This window comes from Coniosporium apollinis, assembly GCF_000281105.1.
Source record: "Coniosporium apollinis CBS 100218 chromosome Unknown supercont1.22, whole genome shotgun sequence".
NCBI lineage: Eukaryota > Fungi > Ascomycota > Dothideomycetes > Coniosporium > Coniosporium apollinis.
The window spans coordinates 269,496-288,491 of NW_006913284.1; the positions used below are offsets into that span (position 1 = coordinate 269,496).

At 56.6% G+C, this 18,996-nt stretch overlaps 6 protein-coding genes across 6 annotated transcripts; 5 read left to right on the forward strand and 1 right to left on the reverse strand.

Annotated features, from left to right (window-relative positions):
* Positions 1–704: 704 nt before the first annotated feature.
* Positions 705–1,430, forward strand: W97_04917 (uncharacterized protein; the record flags this gene model as incomplete). Its single annotated transcript, XM_007782805.1, has 1 exon — positions 705–1,430. One exon carries the CDS (start codon positions 705–707, stop codon positions 1,428–1,430), a length of 726 nt encoding a protein of 241 aa, XP_007780995.1.
* Positions 1,431–1,917: 487 nt separating this feature from the next.
* W97_04918 (uncharacterized protein) lies at positions 1,918–3,542 on the reverse strand (the record flags this gene model as incomplete). Its single annotated transcript, XM_007782806.1, has 3 exons — positions 1,918–2,853; positions 2,906–3,466; positions 3,519–3,542. The coding sequence occupies 3 exons, from the start codon at positions 3,540–3,542 to the stop codon at positions 1,918–1,920; spliced, it is 1,521 nt and encodes a 506-aa protein (XP_007780996.1).
* A 471-nt stretch (positions 3,543–4,013) lies between these two features.
* Positions 4,014–6,503, forward strand: W97_04919 (uncharacterized protein; the record flags this gene model as incomplete). The annotated part of the gene is made up of 2 exons (XM_007782807.1): positions 4,014–5,879; positions 5,952–6,503. 2 exons carry the CDS (start codon positions 4,014–4,016, stop codon positions 6,501–6,503), a joined length of 2,418 nt encoding a protein of 805 aa, XP_007780997.1.
* Positions 6,504–7,787: 1,284 nt separating this feature from the next.
* On the forward strand, positions 7,788–10,102 carry W97_04920 (uncharacterized protein; the record flags this gene model as incomplete). Its single annotated transcript, XM_007782808.1, has 2 exons — positions 7,788–9,862; positions 9,958–10,102. The coding sequence occupies 2 exons, from the start codon at positions 7,788–7,790 to the stop codon at positions 10,100–10,102; spliced, it is 2,220 nt and encodes a 739-aa protein (XP_007780998.1).
* A 533-nt stretch (positions 10,103–10,635) lies between these two features.
* On the forward strand, positions 10,636–11,225 carry W97_04921 (uncharacterized protein; the record flags this gene model as incomplete). The annotated part of the gene is made up of 2 exons (XM_007782809.1): positions 10,636–10,791; positions 10,893–11,225. 2 exons carry the CDS (start codon positions 10,636–10,638, stop codon positions 11,223–11,225), a joined length of 489 nt encoding a protein of 162 aa, XP_007780999.1.
* Positions 11,226–12,502: 1,277 nt separating this feature from the next.
* On the forward strand, positions 12,503–14,514 carry W97_04922 (uncharacterized protein; the record flags this gene model as incomplete). Its single annotated transcript, XM_007782810.1, has 2 exons — positions 12,503–13,617; positions 13,671–14,514. 2 exons carry the CDS (start codon positions 12,503–12,505, stop codon positions 14,512–14,514), a joined length of 1,959 nt encoding a protein of 652 aa, XP_007781000.1.
* Positions 14,515–18,996: the final 4,482 nt, after the last annotated feature.

Consider the following 18,996-nt stretch of genomic DNA (forward strand, 5'->3'; position numbering starts at 1 on the left):
GGTGCTGCAGAGCGAACATAATACACCACCTTCTTGCCTGTGTTGCATATGACCGCCTTCCCAGCCGGCCAATGTCCCCGCCGCAATGCTCATCTGCAGGAACTCAAGCAAACGCGTCTCCGTGTGACCTATGCTTGGCCTTCTCAGCACACCACCACAGGAGGCTGTCAAATCGCTGCCTTGATCTGCTTCCGCCAAGTTCATGCTACCTGTCCTCCATGTCCTCCGGAGCTTCCACCGAGATGGTGTATGAGCAGTAAGCAGAGGTAAGAACGAGGCACTCTTATTCTGTTCACATATTCCACTATCTCCTCTTCATGGCACCACTGTTTCAGTGTATGATTCATCGCTGTTGTACGTCTCCTATGCTGCGCCTCTCACGCGGATCCTCCTCCGCGTACTCATATGCCCCAGTCACGTATATATAACCGTCGCGTGCAGCTTTCCTGCACCTGCGTACAAGTACCTCCGCGCCACTTTCCCAGCGTCTTTCCAGAGTCTCTTTCCAAACTTGCTCCCTCGTCCGCTCCAACCCTGACGTCCCTCATCATCGACCGGCCTCGGGCCGGAGAGCCCATCCCGTTCCACACCGTCGTGACATCCGACCGCATCGCCTCGCCCTCCTGGTTCCGCAAGGAGTCAGTCTCCCTCTACGACTTCCTCGCCCGCCTCGAGCCGCTCAATATCAGCACACGCCATCAGCCATGCCCGCCTTCACCACCCTCACCAGGAACTACTCCTGGCCCCCGCTCTTCAACCTCATCGCCGCCGATCCAGATTCCGGCGCGCATGAGCCCGCGCTACTCCCGGACATGGACGAGGACCCCTTCGCCCATTTTCTGACCCCGCTACGCGAGGAGGACGATCCGTTCGACGGGCTGGCGCTGAGCGCGGGAATCCTGCCGGGCGAGACTGCCAAGGCATCGGCGTCTGCATCCAAGGCCGCGAAGTTCTGCGAGAGGCTGGCGAGGCGGTGGGAACGCTATGTCGAGCGGTACCATGCGGACTTGCACGGTGCCTACCATGAACCGAGCGACGAGCCTCCCTCGTTGATACCGCCCTACAGCATCGACGCTACTGCTCAGGCCGATGCCCGTCTGGGCTCCGAGTGGGTCAAGGTGGAGGTCAGGCAGCCGCGTCCGGAGCCGACGCGTGGCCGTGCTCAGGAGATCATCGGCGCCGGCAAGCGCAACCGTCGCGGCCGTCGTACCAGCCGTACACTTTCTGGGCACCGGCACTCGTGGCGCGAGCCGAGTGTTGATCTCTTCACTGTCATGGAGGAGAAGGACATGGGCACGGAAGCGGTGGCTCGGGACGGTGTGCCGGCGATCGTTGTCACGGCTCCTTGTGACGACGACGACGGGCCCGAGGATGATGATGGCCGGAGGTTATCAAGTAAGAGATGGAGCGCAAAGAAGGCAAGACTGTGAGCGCTTTGGGAAGTATAAGATGGGAATTGGAGGAGGGCTCGGGAAATTGGCACGCAGGGATCGCAGACTGGTTGGGAGTTCACTAGCATATCGCATACCCCTTTGGCGTTATTTGGTTTACCTCTTCCTGCCACGGTACATACTATTTGGTCCGCGGTTCTGTTGCTTCGGCGCTAATACCTAGTCACACCTTGCGTTGCTTCGAGCCTTATCGTTTGGCGCATATCTTATTGGATTACAGCATGGGCGGCGTTCCGCGGAATACTGATATGGTAGCTTCATTAGCTCGGTGTTGTTACACATCTCCAGTGCCGCTTCTGGCACGGTAATTACATGGAAACGAGTACTCGAGCAAATAGTCCGCTCCGTACTTTATATGCTGGTTGTGCGAGTTCGAAGTATTTGAACAAACCCATCAGAGTCGCGTTCTCCTCGCAACAACTCTCGAATCATTCTCCTATTTCAACAATGAGGTCTGTACATCTCGCTACTCGGGGTCTCCAGCCAGGTCCTCCTCTCTCACCATCCCCGGATACTTGCCCGTCTGTTCAATCTCCTTGACCTTCGCCTTACCCTCCTCAGTTGTCGCGTCAATAACGCCCTCCTCAATGCTCAGCATACCGCCCATACCCAACTGCTCAACGACCTCCTCCGCCTCCTCAACGCTCATCTTACCCAAGACCTTGTTGACCTCATCCAGCTTCCCCGTCTCCAACGCCCTCTGCAGCCCCGGCGGAAACGCCTCAAATATCTTCCTCGCCTCCCTCACAGCCTCACCCTCCGCCCCAGCCGGCGGCACCACAATATTGATCGAGGTATTCGGGTCCACAGCATGCAGCTGGATCTGCTCGACGTCCTGAGTGACGGGATTCTCCTCCCTCTCGCGCTTGATCTCCGCCGCGCGCGTCCGAATCTTCGCATACGTGCTCTGCACGTCGTCCAGAAACAGCTTCTGCGCCTGGTGCTCCTTGGTCATGATGCGCTTGAAGAACATCGCCACGCCGTCACGCCCCAGCTGCCGACAATACTGCAGCAGCAGCGCCTGGTGCACGCACTGTCGCGCCATGTTGTCCCTGCCCTCGAGCTGCGCGTTGAAGGCTTGGATGAGCAGGCCGTCGGTGTTGCGCTCGGCGAGCACGGAGGGGTGCGTGGAGATGAACTGCAGGCAGGCGCGGTAGTCGCCGATGGGGAGCTTGCCGAATTCTTTGCCTTCGCCGGTGGGCTCGATGTGCTCTTCGTCGTCGTCGGCGGCGGTGGTGGCGTCTTCTTCGACATCGGCCTCGAAGCCGGAGGACTCGCCGGTGTCGGTGCGGGTTAGGGTGTCGCGCTTCAGGGCGCTGGGGTTAAGGACTTCGACTGTTTCGGCCGGTTTGCTTTTGCTGGACGCGGCTGGGGTGGTGGCTTGGGGTTTCGCCTTGTCGACCTACGAGGGGAGTCAGCGTTGCGTGCTCTGTCCTAATCACGGGCGTGCTTACATGCGACACGTTGAAGCCCTCGTGTATGTCGTCGCTGGTGATATGCCTCTTCTCCTCTCTCTCCAGCTCGGCCAGCTTGGCCAGCAGTTCCTTCTGCAGCCCCTCCACCTTCTTCCTGTGCACCTCCACCTCCCTGATATACCCCTCGTACCGATCCCCCTCTCTCTTCTCATCCACAGCCTTCTTGACCTGATCCACTAGCGCAGCCATCATCCGCGAATACGTCGGTTTCTCATCGACATGCTGATGCACACCCTCGGGCGGCGGGGGCGGCTGGTCGTCTTCAGGATCGCCCGCTGATTCGATGAGAGCCTGGAAGACGAGCTCGTCGGCACTCTGTGAGGCAGCGACCGCCTTGTGCGATTTGAGCGCAGTCAGCAGCCGGTCGATGCGTAGCATCAGCCCATCGTTGATGATGCGCTCGTACTTGAGCGTCTTGATTTGGTGGCGCCGCCGCTCGCGCTCTTGGTGGATCTGGGCTTGCTTTGCGCGGATGAAGGAGCGTTTGTCGACGTTGGGGTGCACTTCGATGTCGGAGTCGTCGCTGAGCTCGAGGGCATCCTGGGAGGGGGTTAGAGGGGAGATTGAGGGGGGGGGAGGATGGCGTGCTTACCCATTTGCTGTAATCTACTGGCATGGCTGTGGTGATGTGGTGGATTCGGGGGCTATGGTGGGGCTGGCGGGGGGGGTATTGGCAGGTGTCAAGTACTCGACTCGAGATGAAGCCGGCTCAATGAGGCGGTGGACTGATCAAGTTGGCTCCCAAGCAGAAAAGATCAGGAGACAATGATCTCGAATATAGTGGTTGATTGTCCAGACCGAGGATCTGACATGCGAAAGTTCTGTGGAGTTCTTCACCAGGGAGCTTGGACCCCAATTCGGTGATGTAGTGCATGGTAGGGTGGCCGGCCTGGGTTGGTCTTTCTCTCAGCAACATTTACTCGTACCGGACCTCCATCCGCTCTCAACTGTAAAGCCGTCAACACGACGCATCCAGCGCTCCCAATGTCGTCCAGAATACATACGAGGTAGCTCGACGGATCCATCTGGCAGCGTGAGGAACAGGACGCTGCACCGGGCCGCTTCCGCACCTTGGGCGCGCCGAGCTATGCCCGGCTCCCAGATCGTCATCCACCGGGCTTGGAACAGCGCTGGAAATGGAGCTCTGTTCTCCAAGATATGGGTAGACCGGCCTCTACAGCAATGCGCCCGTAACGTCTCATCCATCCGAGCACTCTCGAGCAAAACACTTCCGCCCGTCCGACGCACGTATCCATCCTACGCTCCGCTCATTGCAAGGCCAACATCGAGGACACCGCAGACTTTCCAGGGGCATTGGCTGGGGACGCCGCCACTGAGTAAGGTCTTCTCGGCTTCGAGAGCCCTAGCGGAAGCTCGGCAGGAGCAACAACTGCAGCAGCAGCCGCCACAGCAGGAGAAAAAAGAGACGGACGTTCTTCAACAGGCAGAAGCCGAAGGGGATGAGCAAGCGTTCAAGAAGTCCGACAAGGCCAAGCAGGCTGGACAGGTCAACCTCAGCGCAAAGCTCAGCAAAGACGGGTCGCGCGGTGGGGACAAGCCCGGAGGCTGGCAGGAGGTATGGCGGTTGATCAAGATCGCACGGCCGGAAGCCAAGACGCTGAGTATAGCGTTGGTGTTCCTCCTGATCTCGAGTGCGGTGTCTATGTCGATTCCGTTCTCGATAGGCAGGATACTGGACATTGCCACTAATCCGGAGAGCAAGACCATGCTTTTTGGACTGGATATCAAGACGTTCTACCTGGCTTTGGGCGGCGTCCTTATCCTGGGAGCGTCTGCAAACTACGGCAGGATCGTCATACTTCGCATTGTCGGAGAAAGAATAGTGACGCGCCTGCGGTCGAGGCTCTACAAAAGGACTTTCGTCCAGAATGCGGAGTTCTTCGACGCCAACCGAGTGGGTGATCTTATCTCTCGCCTAGGGTCGGATACGATCATCGTTGGCAAGAGCATCACGCAGAACCTCTCTGACGGCATGCGGTCCTTTGTCAGTGGAGCTGCTGGGCTGGGTTTAATGGGCTACGTCAGCCTGAAACTCACTAGCATCCTCGCAGTGATGTTTCCTCCGGTTGCCATTGGTGCGTTCTTCTACGGCAGAGCCATCCGGAACCTGAGCAGGAAGATCCAGAAGAACTTGGGCACCCTTACCAAGATCGCAGAGGAGCGGCTAGGGAACGTTAGGACCAGCCAGGCGTTTGCTGGAGAGGTGCAGGAAGTAGCTCGCTACAATCGCCAGGTCAAGAGGATCTTCGAGTTGGGCAAGAGAGAAGCGTTCATCAGCGCGACTTTCTTCGGTGCGTCCGGCCTCGCGGGGAACCTGACCATACTGGCTATACTGTATGTCGGGGGTGGCATGGTCAAGTCAGGGACCATCACCGTCGGCGAACTGTCATCCTTCTTGATGTACACAGCCTATGCCGGCTCGAGTCTTTTCGGCCTCTCTGGCTTCTACTCGGAGCTGATGAAGGGCGTGGGAGCAGCGAGCCGCCTGTTCGAGCTACAGGACCGCGAGCCGACTATATCACCCACGAAAGGCAAAAATGTCACCACCGCGCGCGGCCCGATTGAATTCAAGAACGTCTCCTTCAGCTACCCTACCCGACCTGCAGTCACCATCTTCCAGGATCTCACCTTCAGGATCGAGCAGGGCACTAATGTGGCGATTGTCGCACCCAGCGGTGCGGGCAAGTCCACGGTTGCCAGCCTGCTCCTGCGCTTCTATACTCCTAACAGTGGCACAATTACCATCAACGGCGAGGACATCACGCAGATGAACGCCAAACGCCTACGGCGCAAGATCGGTTATGTAGGCCAGGAGCCCGTACTGTTTTCCGGCACCATCGCAGAGAACATCGCGTACGGGCGCCCCTTGGCGACCAGGGCAGAAATCGTGCAAGCAGCCAGAAAGGCCAACTGCCAGTTCATCAGCGACTTCGTAAGCCCTCCCCTTCCCCTTCGTCCCCTCCCTTCCCATCTCAGAACTCCGCTAACCACCTCCCCACCCTAGCCCGACGGCCTCGAAACCCACGTCGGCGCCCGCGGCACCCAGCTCTCCGGCGGCCAAAAACAACGCATAGCCATCGCACGCGCGCTCCTCAAGAACCCGGACATCCTGATCCTGGACGAAGCGACCTCGGCGCTCGATGCCGAGTCCGAGACGCTCGTGAACCAGGCCTTAGCCTCGCTGCTGCGCGGCAACAACACCACCATCAGCATCGCGCACCGCCTCTCCACCATCAAGCGCTCCGACCGCATCATCGTGATTGGCGGCGACGGACGGGTTACGGAGGAGGGGAGTTATAGGGAGTTGAGTCGGAGGAAGGATGGCGCGTTTGCGAAACTCATGGAGTGGCAGCTTAGTGCTAGCGAGACGGCTGGGAGTCGGCCGACTGCGAGGGGGCCGGAGCCGACGGAGACGGAGGAGATTGAGGCGGAGTTGGAGCAGGGGAAGGAGGGGGAGGGGGAGGAGGCGGTCGAGGAGGAGGGGACGAGGGTTAGGAAGGGGGAGGTTAGTAAGACGGAGGCGGTGGTTGAGAGGGTGGGGACGGGGGATCGGTGAGGGGGGTGTAGGCCGCTGCAAAAGCGTGGGATCGGCTTTCTTCGAGGACGCCGGTGCGGCAAGAGGCATGTCCTGAGGACAGGAAAGTGGCATCGGATGATTGTGTAAAGAGGGCTGGTCACGGCCCGTCGCTGGGTTGTGATGACCACCGCGATGCAGGCTCAGGCGTTGGGGCGGTGACTCGCAAATCTTGGAACTGTATCCTATTTATCCTCAACCGAACATCCTCCTCCCCTGCTGCATATCTCTTATGTCCGTTGGATTGAACTTGACTCCTTCTACAGACTTCGAAATAGCAAGATCTCAATGTGCAACTGTGCAATCTGACTTTTCTGACTTCTCTGCTGGTTGGCAACATGACCTTTTACAGGACTCGAACACACTTAGTTTAGCGCCGTGCCCGACGTCTTAAACACCGAGCTGCCTACACCAAGAAAGTACAAAAGGAAGAGAACGGTACGCGAGCGGCATCCTCTATCGGAAAACAAAAGCGACCTCGAGCAGTAACCTTCCTCTATAAAATCACCTGATACAACCTCGAGACGCAATCCCAGAGAGTGTGTCTTTACCTCGAAGGAAGAACGAGAGTACTCTTAGAAGAGCTGCTGCACGTAGTAATGCTGCATGTCCGCGAGGTCGTACTCGTAATCTATGCGCTGGGCTGAGTGTAGGGCTAAGATGCTCGACGTCATGTGCTGAGTTGGCTGTCCGACACCCTCCAGGTATCACTCTGCTAACTCGGAATTCTCGCATAGGAGCCTGTCGCAGCATAATGGAGGCAGCGGTTGCACAAGATGTAGTTGTTTTGCGAGCCATCCATACGTTCCCTTCTTCGAAACATGAGAACGTCTTGCATTTGATGTTGAGATGCGGAGCTAGCGGTCGTGTACAAGCCACGGCAACTCGGGCCTATTTTTGAGTGTTGCTGGGGAAGGTGGCTTGCCCAGCCGCCAGACCACTGGCAGGGAAAATCGATCACCACTTTCATCTGCACGCAACACACGCATGAGCCACGCTCGGCTTGTTGTAACCAACACCAGTACACATCGACGTTTGATTTCTGTTTCTACGCCAGCAAACGATTCCCCTCTATATCACGCTTAATAATACTCTTGACACGCCTGTCCGGAGCCCCGTACTAGCACCCTGTAACCGCCGTAATCTCGCCCGTTGCTCCAGAGATCGTACCTTTGTTCATCAAGAGGAAAGAGAGGCCATCACCTGTTTGGAAAGCGAAACACCTAGAGCCCGAGCGCTGGTCGTCTATCCAGTCGCCGAGACGCAATGTCTCAACCTCAACAGAGCTACCCGCTCCATAGCCGCGACGAAACCACGCTGGACCCACGACGACAGTCGCAATCGCAACAGTATGGCCAGGACCCAAGTATCACACCCATGACCTCGTATGAGGCAATGCGAGAGTACGACAGCCCCCCCTCACCACCGCCGCATTTTGGGCACTCTTCGAACGTCCCTATACCATCAGTACCGCGCCGCGCGGTCGGCTCTCCAACCCGGCACGAACTTCCGCAGATTCCTGGGAGCACGTACAGCGACGGGAGGCAACCCGATACTCGATACTGGGGACGGGATACCGGTAACTCTACGCAACAACAGCTTCCTCGAAGAGAGTCGGATACGACGCCGGGCATGGATAACCTTGGCGAACGGGCGGCAGGAGGCGGAATACCTGGGCTTGCACTTGGCGTCGCAAACACAAACGAGAGGGATAGCGGAGTTCAAGCGCTGCAAGGGATTGACACCATAAGCCGCAGCGGTAATGGATATAGGGGTGCCCCTGGACCAGCCGAGAGAGACATTAACAACGGATCGGACCTTAGCTTACCGTACCCAAACCCTAGCTTCTCAGGCCGGCAGGGTCTCCAATCGAATACTTCCTATAATTCGTACGGCTCCGGCGCACCGCTGGCGGGCGCGGCCCCTGGACCTCCATCGACAGCTATCGGTGGTAACTACTCAACCGGCAGTCTATCTTCTGGAAGCCGACATGTCGACTCCAGCTATGCCTACCCCGACAACCCATACAACATGTACTCATCTACTCATCTAGCGACTGCCTATCCTGGAGGGCCTATCGATCCCATGGACATTGCAGATGACGGCGACGATGATTTGAGATCTCAAACGCCCAATACCAAAAGGAGGTCACTGCTCAGTATAGGGCGGAACACTCGAAGTCGAGAGGGCCTTCCCATCGCTGCCGCTGGCGCTGTAGGCGGAGCCGCAACCGCAGGAACCCTGGCAGGCTTGAGCAACCGAGACGGCAGCGGCCAATACGCCCCCGTGCCCGCTCAAGCTGACGGCATAGGCAGCAACGGCAGCGACGGCGGTGCGGAGAAGAGCGAGTGGCTGAACCGACAAACCAGCGGCAACAAGCGATTGAAGTGGATAGTAGGCACAATAATCGGCATCATCATCCTGCTTGCGATTGCCGGCGGTGTAGCTGGTGGTGTCCTCGCCAATCGCAACAAGCCCGCAGCCTCCCACGGCCAGTCAGCGGCAGACGACGCAAAGTCGAATGGCGACCTCAGCGCCTCCTCCGCCGAGATCAAGGCCCTGCAGAACCCGGACCTCAAGAAGGTTTTCCCAGGCATGGACTATACGCCGCTAAACTCGCAGTACCCAGACTGCATGCACAACCCGCCGTCGCAGAACAACATTACCCGGGACCTAGCGGTGCTCAGCCAGCTAACCCCTGTAATCCGGCTGTACGGCACCGACTGCAACCAGACCGAGATGGTGCTCCACGCCATCGACCGACTAGGCATCCAAGACAGCATGAAAGTCTGGCTCGGCGTCTGGCTCGACAAGAACACGACGACCAACGCGCGGCAAATCAGCCAGATGTGGAGCGTGCTGGACACGTACGGCTCCAGCCCGTTCGCCGGCGTGGCCGTCGGCAACGAGGTCCTCTACCGCGAAGACCTGACCAACCTCGAGCTGGCGCAGGTGCTCGCGGACACGAAGCAGAACTTCACGGACCACGGCTTCGCCGACCTGCCGCTCGCAACGTCGGATCTGGGCGACAATTGGACCGCGGAGTTGGCGGCGGAGGTCGATGTCGTCATGGCGAATGTGCATCCGTTCTTTGCGGGCGTCACGGCGGAGGCGGCGGCCGGGTGGACGTGGAATTTCTGGACGACGCATGATGTCGTGCTGGCGCCGAGCAAGGAGCATGTGGTCAGCGAGGTCGGATGGCCTGGCGCGGGGGGGAACAACTGCGGCGGCGCGGTTTGTACGAGCGATACGCAGGGGAGCATTGCAGGGATCGAGGAGATGAACACGTTCATGGAGGAGTGGGTGTGTGAGAGTTTGACGAATGGGACGAATTACTTCTGGTATGTTTGCCCGCCTTTCATCCTTTTCAAATCTGTTGACGGAGATCACAATCGACGTTTCGGCGAATGCTAATCCATCATCCTGCTACGAATAGGTTCGAGGCGTTCGATGAGCCCTGGAAGGTCCGCTTCAATAAGGGCGATCAGAACTGGGAGGATCAGTGGGGGCTTATGGATGTGAATCGCAAACTCAAGCCTGGCGTCAAGATTCCGGATTGTGGCGGCAGGAGGGTGGGATAAGGTGATGGGATGCACTGTTTAGCATATTTTTAGAGGGCGTTATGTGCATAGGATATTGTTATGTAGGGCAGATATTCGTTCGACGAATTGCTATATTGTTGGGCATAGGGTTGCAAGCCGTCTAGGTATCTACTTTGATGATGCAATTAAAGCGAACACCGATTCCTACTCGTTACAGAGTCGGGATGGACTAAGTGCATTCTAGTCTTGACTATTCTAACATCTTGCGAAGTGGTAGCTAGATCTAATCAGATTGACGATTGTGCAGTACTTGCTGACGTCACCCTCAAATAATCACGGCCATCTAGAGCTGTGAGACGAGAATCGAGGCCCTTGAGATCACAAAGCCGCGCAGGAAAACCCTTACCGTTAATTCCACCTGCCCGTGACACACGAGCCCGTCAATGCTCAAAACCGCTCCTCTCCGCAGCTACCGAAGCCTTTCTCGAGCCTCACCGTCCAGCATTACTCTCAGAATCACCTCCACAAGACCGCTGTCTACCACCCAACCGCGCCGCCGCAAAGACGAAAACATGGCTTCCGGCCCGCCCAAGCACGAGATGGTGTATCTCCCGGAGCTGACGAGCAAGATGCGCAGTTTCGGCGAGTTTAGGAAGGTCATTCATACGGGGCTGTATAGCCAGTTGGTGGCTATGGAGGTGCCTGTGGGCGGGGATATTGGGGATGAGGTAGGATCAATTCTCACCCTTCCTTCTCTTGGTTCCTTAGCGCCGCAGCACACATTGACTTAGGGGATAGGCAAGTGCTGACAGGGAGATTGTGAGTATAGGTCCACATGGTCGACCAGATCCTCATCTTCACATCCGGCCAGGGCCGCGCGACCGTCGCGGGCAAAGACCAAGACATCAAGGCGTCAGACGTCGTCATCGTGCCTGCGGGGACGCAGCACCAGTTCGTGAACACAGGGGATAAACCGCTCGAGCTGATCACGGTGTATGCGCCTGCGGAGCATGATCCGCGGACGGTGCATAAGACGAAGGAGGAGGGCGATGAGGAGGAGGAGAATGGTCAGGACGAGGCGCCGGAGTGGAGCAGGCGAAGTATGAAGGAGAATGAGGGGGACGGGTTGGTTAAGATTGAGGGGGGGCCGTATAAGGAGTAGGTTGTAGATTGATCGGGTAGCAATGCAATATCTCTCCAAGATACGGACGTGGCAGCTAGTCTGACATACAATCCGCTTTTCGAGCAATCTGTCTTGCTTCGAACGGTGGTTTGGTGTATCGGAATCGCTTCATCTTCTAACAATCGTTACACCAACGAGGGGCACGCTCACCCGGAAAAGTTTGCCGTCTGTGGCCAGAACGAGGCTGAGACTTGGCGATGCCGCAAAACCGGTCGCACAGTCCGACATGGTTGTGATTGGGGCCATTCACAGTCGTACCTCGCATAGGGCATCTTTACGTGCGAAACTCAGTCGTACGCAGAAATCGAAAAGTGGTAAGCAATTGCAGGTGCATGGTGTATTGCTCAGCTTGGAGAACCGCTTAGCAGATGCCAGCCTGAGATGACACGATCAAGGCCTAAGGCTGACAGAAGTGGATGGAAACGCGACCGACTTGAACGGATCGGGAAAATCTGACGGTGGGTCTGGTTGATCTTACGTTGGGGAAGCCCGGAAGACGCCGGCCCAGCATGCCGGGTGCGAAAGTCGGCGAAGGTTGGTGGGAGAAACAGCGGACGGAAATGCGTGGTGGGAAGTGGTGCACCTTTTGTAAGGCTTTGATAAGCCCCCGGAGACGCTGGACGGCAGTGAGGAACAAGTCGGAAAAGTCAGGCAACTTCAGGCAGGCCTCGACGCAGTTGGGGTTTGCCGCAGCATCTTGCCGTTAGTTTTGTTCGTGATCGGCCTCTGGTGGATTCGTTCATCGTGCGTGTGGTGAGCCAGTGTGTTCTGCCGACCGCGCTCTTCAGCCTTCTCCGCCTCCGCCGACCTTGCACCACGTACCTGGACTGCTCCCATCAATCACTCCACCTTCCCTGCGCTCGACCTAACATACTCCAATTACTCAATCACTGTGTGCACGACACACTGCCCTTTCACACCTCATCCACCGTGTCGTCCTTAATAATCGCTGTCTTGAGGAGGGGGCGACGGTCGTTTTTTACCACGCGTCTCACATCGCATCAGTTTGATCAGATAAGACCGAGTATGTACCTCCCCACACCCCCCGGACATCACCTCCATTCCTCGTGTCGGCCTCTTGGCCACGGCCGTTCACTGTCGGACGCGTTTTTCGACCTCTCGGCGGCAGAAGCTCCTTTGGCCTTTGTGTCGTCACGTTCTTTTGCCACGCATCTCTCACACTCAGGAGCTAACAATGTCTTCAACTGCTAGACAGCGTCTCAGCACGCGCGAGCGTTCCCAGACCAATACACAACATGTTAAGGCATTACTCGCATCAGCACGCCGCTGCCACACCGGCCACTCAGCTGGCTGACCCGATCCCTCACGAGCCGGTCGGCGTACCCACATACAGCATCTCACCCCCAAATCAAAGCACAATTTCCAGCGGATCACCGCGGTCATCGGGCGAGTCGCTAGCATGGTCCGACACTGCAAGCGAGTCGTCTGCTCCCCAGACACCACCGAGCGAACCTGAAGCCGAGGTCGATGATCTGGTCGAAAAGTTGCGAAACCTGCCGGCCGCGGCGGTAGACTTTACTGGCAATTCGAACAAGAGGCCACGCCGGGCATCTACAACCCTCATCGCCCAGAACTCGGAGGATATCAGACGGATACTGGGCGATTCTGCGACCGGCACCCAGCTGATCAAGAACTGCTGTGGTGGAGGCTGCTGCTTGGTTGAGACCGTCCAACCGGATCGAGAAGCCCCAGGACTCGTGCCCGTCGTCCTTCCAGACAATGAAGCCTTCCGAAGCCTGAAGCTCAAGTTAATACCGCTCAGCTTGAACACGGAGCTCACGAATGTACCTGAATTGCCTCCTGTCAAGGTGTCTTTCGAAGGTGTCCCCGCATCAGAGCCGAAGCACACTACGGCTGTTTTCAAGGAGCCTCCTGCTTTCGTCCAGCCCCATCCTCCGTATAGCGTCTTCTCTGCGCCGGTACACCATGCGAGAGAGTTGACCAAGCCGGGTGCCGAGAAGAGGACGTACCATTTCGACCTGGACGTGACGGATTATCCGGATGAAGGCGGCGTTGACTTCAAGGTTGGCGGCGCAATCGGCATCTGCCCGCCAAACGACCAGGTGCTGGTGGACGACATTTTCGACATGCTGGGCGTTCCCTCGTTTGTTAGGGACAAGCCGGTGTTGATGAAGACAGCGAACGGACGCTGGCCAACCATCTGGGGAGACGAGAAGCCGAGGGAGCTAGTCACGACCCGCAGAGAGATTCTCACATGGTGTTCGGACATCCAAAGTCGTCCGCCTACCAAGCAGCTGCTTCGGGTTCTGGCCGAATATGCAAGCGCCGAGAATGAGAGGAAGATCCTTACATACCTCACATCCGCCCAGGGGCAAGCCGCTTTCTGCGAGTAAGTCACCCCCTAACCTCCTCATCCCGAACACAACTAACCACACCATGAAGCCTCCGCACCGGCCCCCATCTCACCGTCAACCAGCTCCTCCACGCCTTCCCCTCCTCCAAGCCGCCGCTCCCGGCCCTCCTCTCCGTCCTCGAACAGCTAATGCCACGCTTCTACTCCCTCTCCAACGACCCGCACGTCTCTTCGGCGCGCCACGGTCTTCAAGCCGGCCGCCGCCTCATCGAAGTCGCCGTCTCCGTGCATGAAACCGCAGACTGGCGGCACGGCAACCAGCCACGCACGGGCGTCGGCTCCGGCTACCTCGAGCGCATCGCGCGCACCTTCATCGAGGCAGAACAGTCCGGCATCACGGCCCCGCACCAGGTGCTGGATCTCCGGGTATCGATGTTCCGCGGGCTGATGGCGAACCCACTGTCCCGAGAGTTCGGCGGCGATGGGCCAATGATGCTGATTGGAGCCGGTGTCGGCATGGCGCCGTTCCGGGGCTTCATTTTGAACAGGCTGCGCAATGCGAACTGCGCGAACAAGATCTGGCTCGTGCAGGGGGTCAGGGATAGTCTGCTGGACGAGATCTACTCCGGCGAGCTGGGCGCCCATGAGAAGAGCATCAAGAAGGTCGTTCAGAGCCGCAAGGCGAACAAGATCAAGGGCGATGCGAAGTATGTACAGGACGAGGTTAGGCATCAGGCTGACGTTGTCTGGTTCGTCATCAACGCTGTCGATGGGCGCATCTTTGTGTGTGGGAGTAGTAAGGGCATGGGCGAGGGCGTGGAGAGCGCACTGGTCGATGTGGCGATGGAGAAGGCGGGGCTGAGTAGGGAGGAGGCGGAGGACTTTTGGAAGAAGAAGAAGGAGGATAATCAGTATATTGCTGAGACGTGGTAGGGACCGCGTAGCTCGTGAAAGTGTAAATACTGGGGTGGAACTTTCTTTTACGCATCTGAGCTGTTTTTGAGGGTGGCATCGTACGGCGTCTGGCATGGGGGTTATGGTTGGATCTCTGTCGGCTTTTTTACTTTTGTAGAGGAGAGCGTGCTGCTCGCGCGGCGCTTTCCTTGCATTTTGTTCTCTTCTTCCGGCATATGCAGTTCTGGCGTTTCCAGATTCCAGCATGGCGTTGTAGTTTTCTTTGCTTTCGACCGAAAAGAGAGCCTGCCACTAGGGCATGAACTCGCTCGATTGTACAGTCGGAAAACCAGATAGGTAGTTGGTCCGTCTCTTGAGCGAGTTCGAAGTCCCTAACTGTCCAACTCTTGGACATATGTCCACGTGCCTTCCTCGTCGATCTGTGAGGTATCACCTGAGAAACAGGACCTGAACAGTCGCTTTGAGTCTCCAACAGTTCAGCGCCACACCAAGCGTCTCATCGTCTATATCGTACATGCTATTTGCTGTTCAGTAGAGGAGCGCGCAACGAGCCCAAGAGCCGGTGACCGAAAACAAGATATCATCAATGGATGCTACAGCAGCTGTGGAACACGAGCAACGACAACAGCAGTAGATGATAGCAAGCCAATGCGATTCGCAGCAGGATTCTTGATACGAGCTGCTGTGGCTCTCTATTCTGGCTGTTTATTACTTCAATCCCAGTAGACCAGTCACCAAACAACCCGAGAAGGGACCGCCAACCTGTCCTTCCAGGAGATCAGCAGAACTAAGAGGAGAGAATGCTGTCTCCAGTCCCTGCGGAGCCTCTCCATCGTGACTGTTTCCCACCGCGGCGCCTGTACCGAAGCAGCTCTCATGGCACTGGACTTTGGTCTCGGCGTCAAGCTTCGACAGCTTGAAAACGCAAAAAAGGTCGGCGTTCGCTTGCCCGTCGAACGACTGAGTAAACAAGACGGTCCAGGGATGTCCTTAAGGTGGCGGCTTAGCCGCGACACCGTTCCTATCGGACCTGACGCCAGTGTCTCCTCTCCCTGGACGCCCTAGTCAAGACGGGATGGACGCGGTAAAGAGGCTGATAGCTCGACACCTGGAGGGGACCTAGTCTGTTGACCAGAATGGGCAATTGTGTGATTCTTCCTTTATCTCACGAAGGTGGACAGGACTTCGCTCGCTCTCATTACCTCTTCACGTTTCGTTCGGTTTGATCGTATAGCACTTCTGTCACGCAGTGGAAATGTTTCGACATCGGCCATGGGCCATAAGCCATCTGAGGCTATCTACAAAATCCACTCTCTTATCCGCCTCAAAGCCCGGTGAAACGACCCTGTACCTGTACTCAGTTTGGGTGCCGTGGTACATATTCTTGCCGGTACATCCAAGAGCTTCAAACAGCGTAGACGACCTTCGCTCACGTATGGAGGAAACCAAGGCGAATCTCAAGTAGACTGAGAACGCACTCTTCGTATGCCGCGCCATCTTCCGCACTCTCGCCAATCTGGATGAGACGCGTGATCCTACATCTGAGCTTGAGTGGGGTGTCGTCCTCGGTGGATCAGACCAAAGTCTTCAGTGCGTTTATTCAGACAGTCGTATGTGTCTGGAGCGCAGATCACTTTGTTGGTCCTTGACTCCGTTCGACATTGTCCATTGTGCCTCTGGTCTCATGGGACAACGATAAGGCTTGCCGTAGGCGTGCGAGAAACCACTGTTCATCGGAGATGTGACTGAGTGACAGACAGTTTAAAGCGGCTCGAAGTTCCGAGGCGTGATCTCGAAAAAGCACGCGGTATGTTCGTCGACCTGGATCCCACATGTCACCGATGTTCATGCTGTTGGATCCGAACTGACGGCGGGTCTAGTTTACCACGTGTGCGACGTAAACAGCTTCATTTTGGAGATGGGCGTTCTAGAATAACGAGATTGAAATCGGTTCATTGTCGTCTATGTCCGAAGACTTGTCTGTATACATGCTGCTAAGACGCTATTGCTCCACTTCCTCTAAACGCGTCCCTCCGCTTCGTGTTAAGGACCGCCATGCCGTTGTCTTCGGCCGCCTTGTCGTCAGTCGGCAGAGTCTATCATGTGCTTTTTGCGGCTGTTGAAGCCTGCGAGGCTGTCAAGCTGGCGTTGTGCTGGTCCACAATCATACGCGATGATGAGCTCTTCTTCATTAAGGGCATGTCTGTGTGCGTCATTCTTTGTAGTACACCTCCAGAGATCTACCGTCAGGTACTTACTGGGAGCTTGAGGTAATGCTATAGAGTGGCCTGCCGATATGGAGAGGGAAGAAGCCTAACCATTAAACATACATCGCTTTGCATTTGACGAAGTCCTAGGACTCCGTACCCCGAATCGCGATGCTGACGGGGGCAATAGTCTACGCCGCGGTACGCGAAATGAACCACCAGACGCTCATATGGGCGTGCGAGCTAGGGTCAAGAGAGCCGGTGAACCATTCTACTGTACGGAAAGGGATCTGTCGAGGAATGCTGAACACATCGGCGCACACGGCTGGTAACCTGGGTATAAGGCGAACTACATGAAGTGTTGAAAGACAGATGGATTGATAGCTCGCCTATAAGGTGTATGGCTCTCAAGAGTGGTTGATATCTGCAATCTCGACGCGGAGCGTGCGCTTCGAAATAGACTCCAGATATAAGGCGTTGGTATGGCTCCGGAGTGGGAAGCATGGTCATACCTAGTGGGCAGGACAAACTCCAGAATTCGATGCGGGCCTTCAATGTCAGAAGATCATGAGATGCTTCCCTGTTGGACCTTGATGGTAGATTTCCAATGGCACTGAACGTAACAATGGATCTGGGGAAATATTGAAAGTGTTACAAAATTGACGACGATGCGGCAAGGTTCCTCCAGTCTCTGGATTGAGATATCACCTGAGCAGCTTCATTGTGAGCCAACAGAGTTATGTGACACGGCTGTTGTGATATCAAAGCATGAGTCGGGGACCCAGCGAATGAGACGCGAGTAAAATAGATGCCTCTAAGCACGTTAAGCTGTTCAGGACGGCACGCAAATCTCGTGCCATGAGAAAGGATGAGATACCATGTTCGTGTTGTAGAGCTCGACAGAATACAAACGGGGATGAGACACAGTCAGGACGTCATCACCTACGGAATGCTAGTAACCATGTTGAAGTTCGGCCATGCATGCAGTGGGCTTGACGCAGCCCCTTGAAGTGGCACACGGAAGCAATTGCGACAAGCCGCGCTGCAATCTGCTCCCCTCATAGCCCGATGCGCAGTCGACGATGCAGCAAGCCTTCTGAAACATCCCGCTGCACTATGCGGACACGAGAACGCCACCGAACTTGCTTCGAGACCAACTTAGCGTCTTCTGAACTTGACACCTTTCGCGAGATGCCTATCTCAGCACTCGAGAATGGTGAAACGGTGACACCGGCCTGCTGATGGTGCTGTACCTCGGCGGCGTGCGCTGAAGAGGTGGGGAAACGCGGCTGGTCCTGAAGATTGGGGTTTTCGGTGCGCTGTTTCAAGCGGCTTGCTAGTTGAGTCACACAAGATCTGAAGTCGTGAAATCTTGAGACGAGCCATGGGTGGCACGTGAGGAGGCGGCTGAGCCGGCATGGCGGTGCGTAAGGCGTGTATTGGTTCATCGGCTGCCCGCTTCCTGCCGTGATACAATGAATGCGGTCGAGCAACGGGGTTGTAATTACGAGGTTTTTTGCAGCTGTTTCTCGATGAGCCAAGTGGCAGTACCTTGATAATCCAGTGCGAGCATCAAGGTGAGCTTGCGGACCAAGTATAAAATCGAAGTGGACCAATGAAGCCAGTCTCTACTGTTCTCCTTGTCGCTGCCCTGAAACAACACCAGTGATCTGGTTGAGCGGTTCCGACTCCTTCATCTAAGGCGGTCCCGTGGTCTGGCATCAAGCCGGTAGCTCGTGGAGCTGGAGAAGGTGATGCTTCCATATGTGCACCTATCCTTCAAAGTGTCACGGGCCGGAACAAACCTCGATTCGTGACATGTTACTGGAAGCTCCTGACTGGTTTGCTCATTCCTGTACCACAAGCGCCGAGTGCCACTGCGGCGGCGATGCCACGAGCTTCTCAAACGATGTTCTCTCGAAAGGACAGTTGCTTGGCCGATGGTGCTACAAGATACGGTGGGTCGTTGTGCGAGATGCTTGGGAGGGGGAATGTCACATGGTCGGAGCGAGACCAGTCGCTCGGTTTTCACTCGAAGCCTCGAGTCTTCTGGACAGTTCCCAGTGTCTGTATTGACCGGCGGTCGTTCTCAGAATCACCTCTGCTCAACAGGTCCGGAGAAGTCACAGATTAGCATGCTGGCAGCCTGGCAGCCGTCTCACCGTGAGACTCTAAGGGAATTTCCCACTTCTCTGCCGGGTCATTTGCTCGCTCGATGCTACGGATTGAACACTGCCTCGTCTCGGTATAATATCCGCATTGCAGATACCGCCTGATCTCACACTGAAATCAA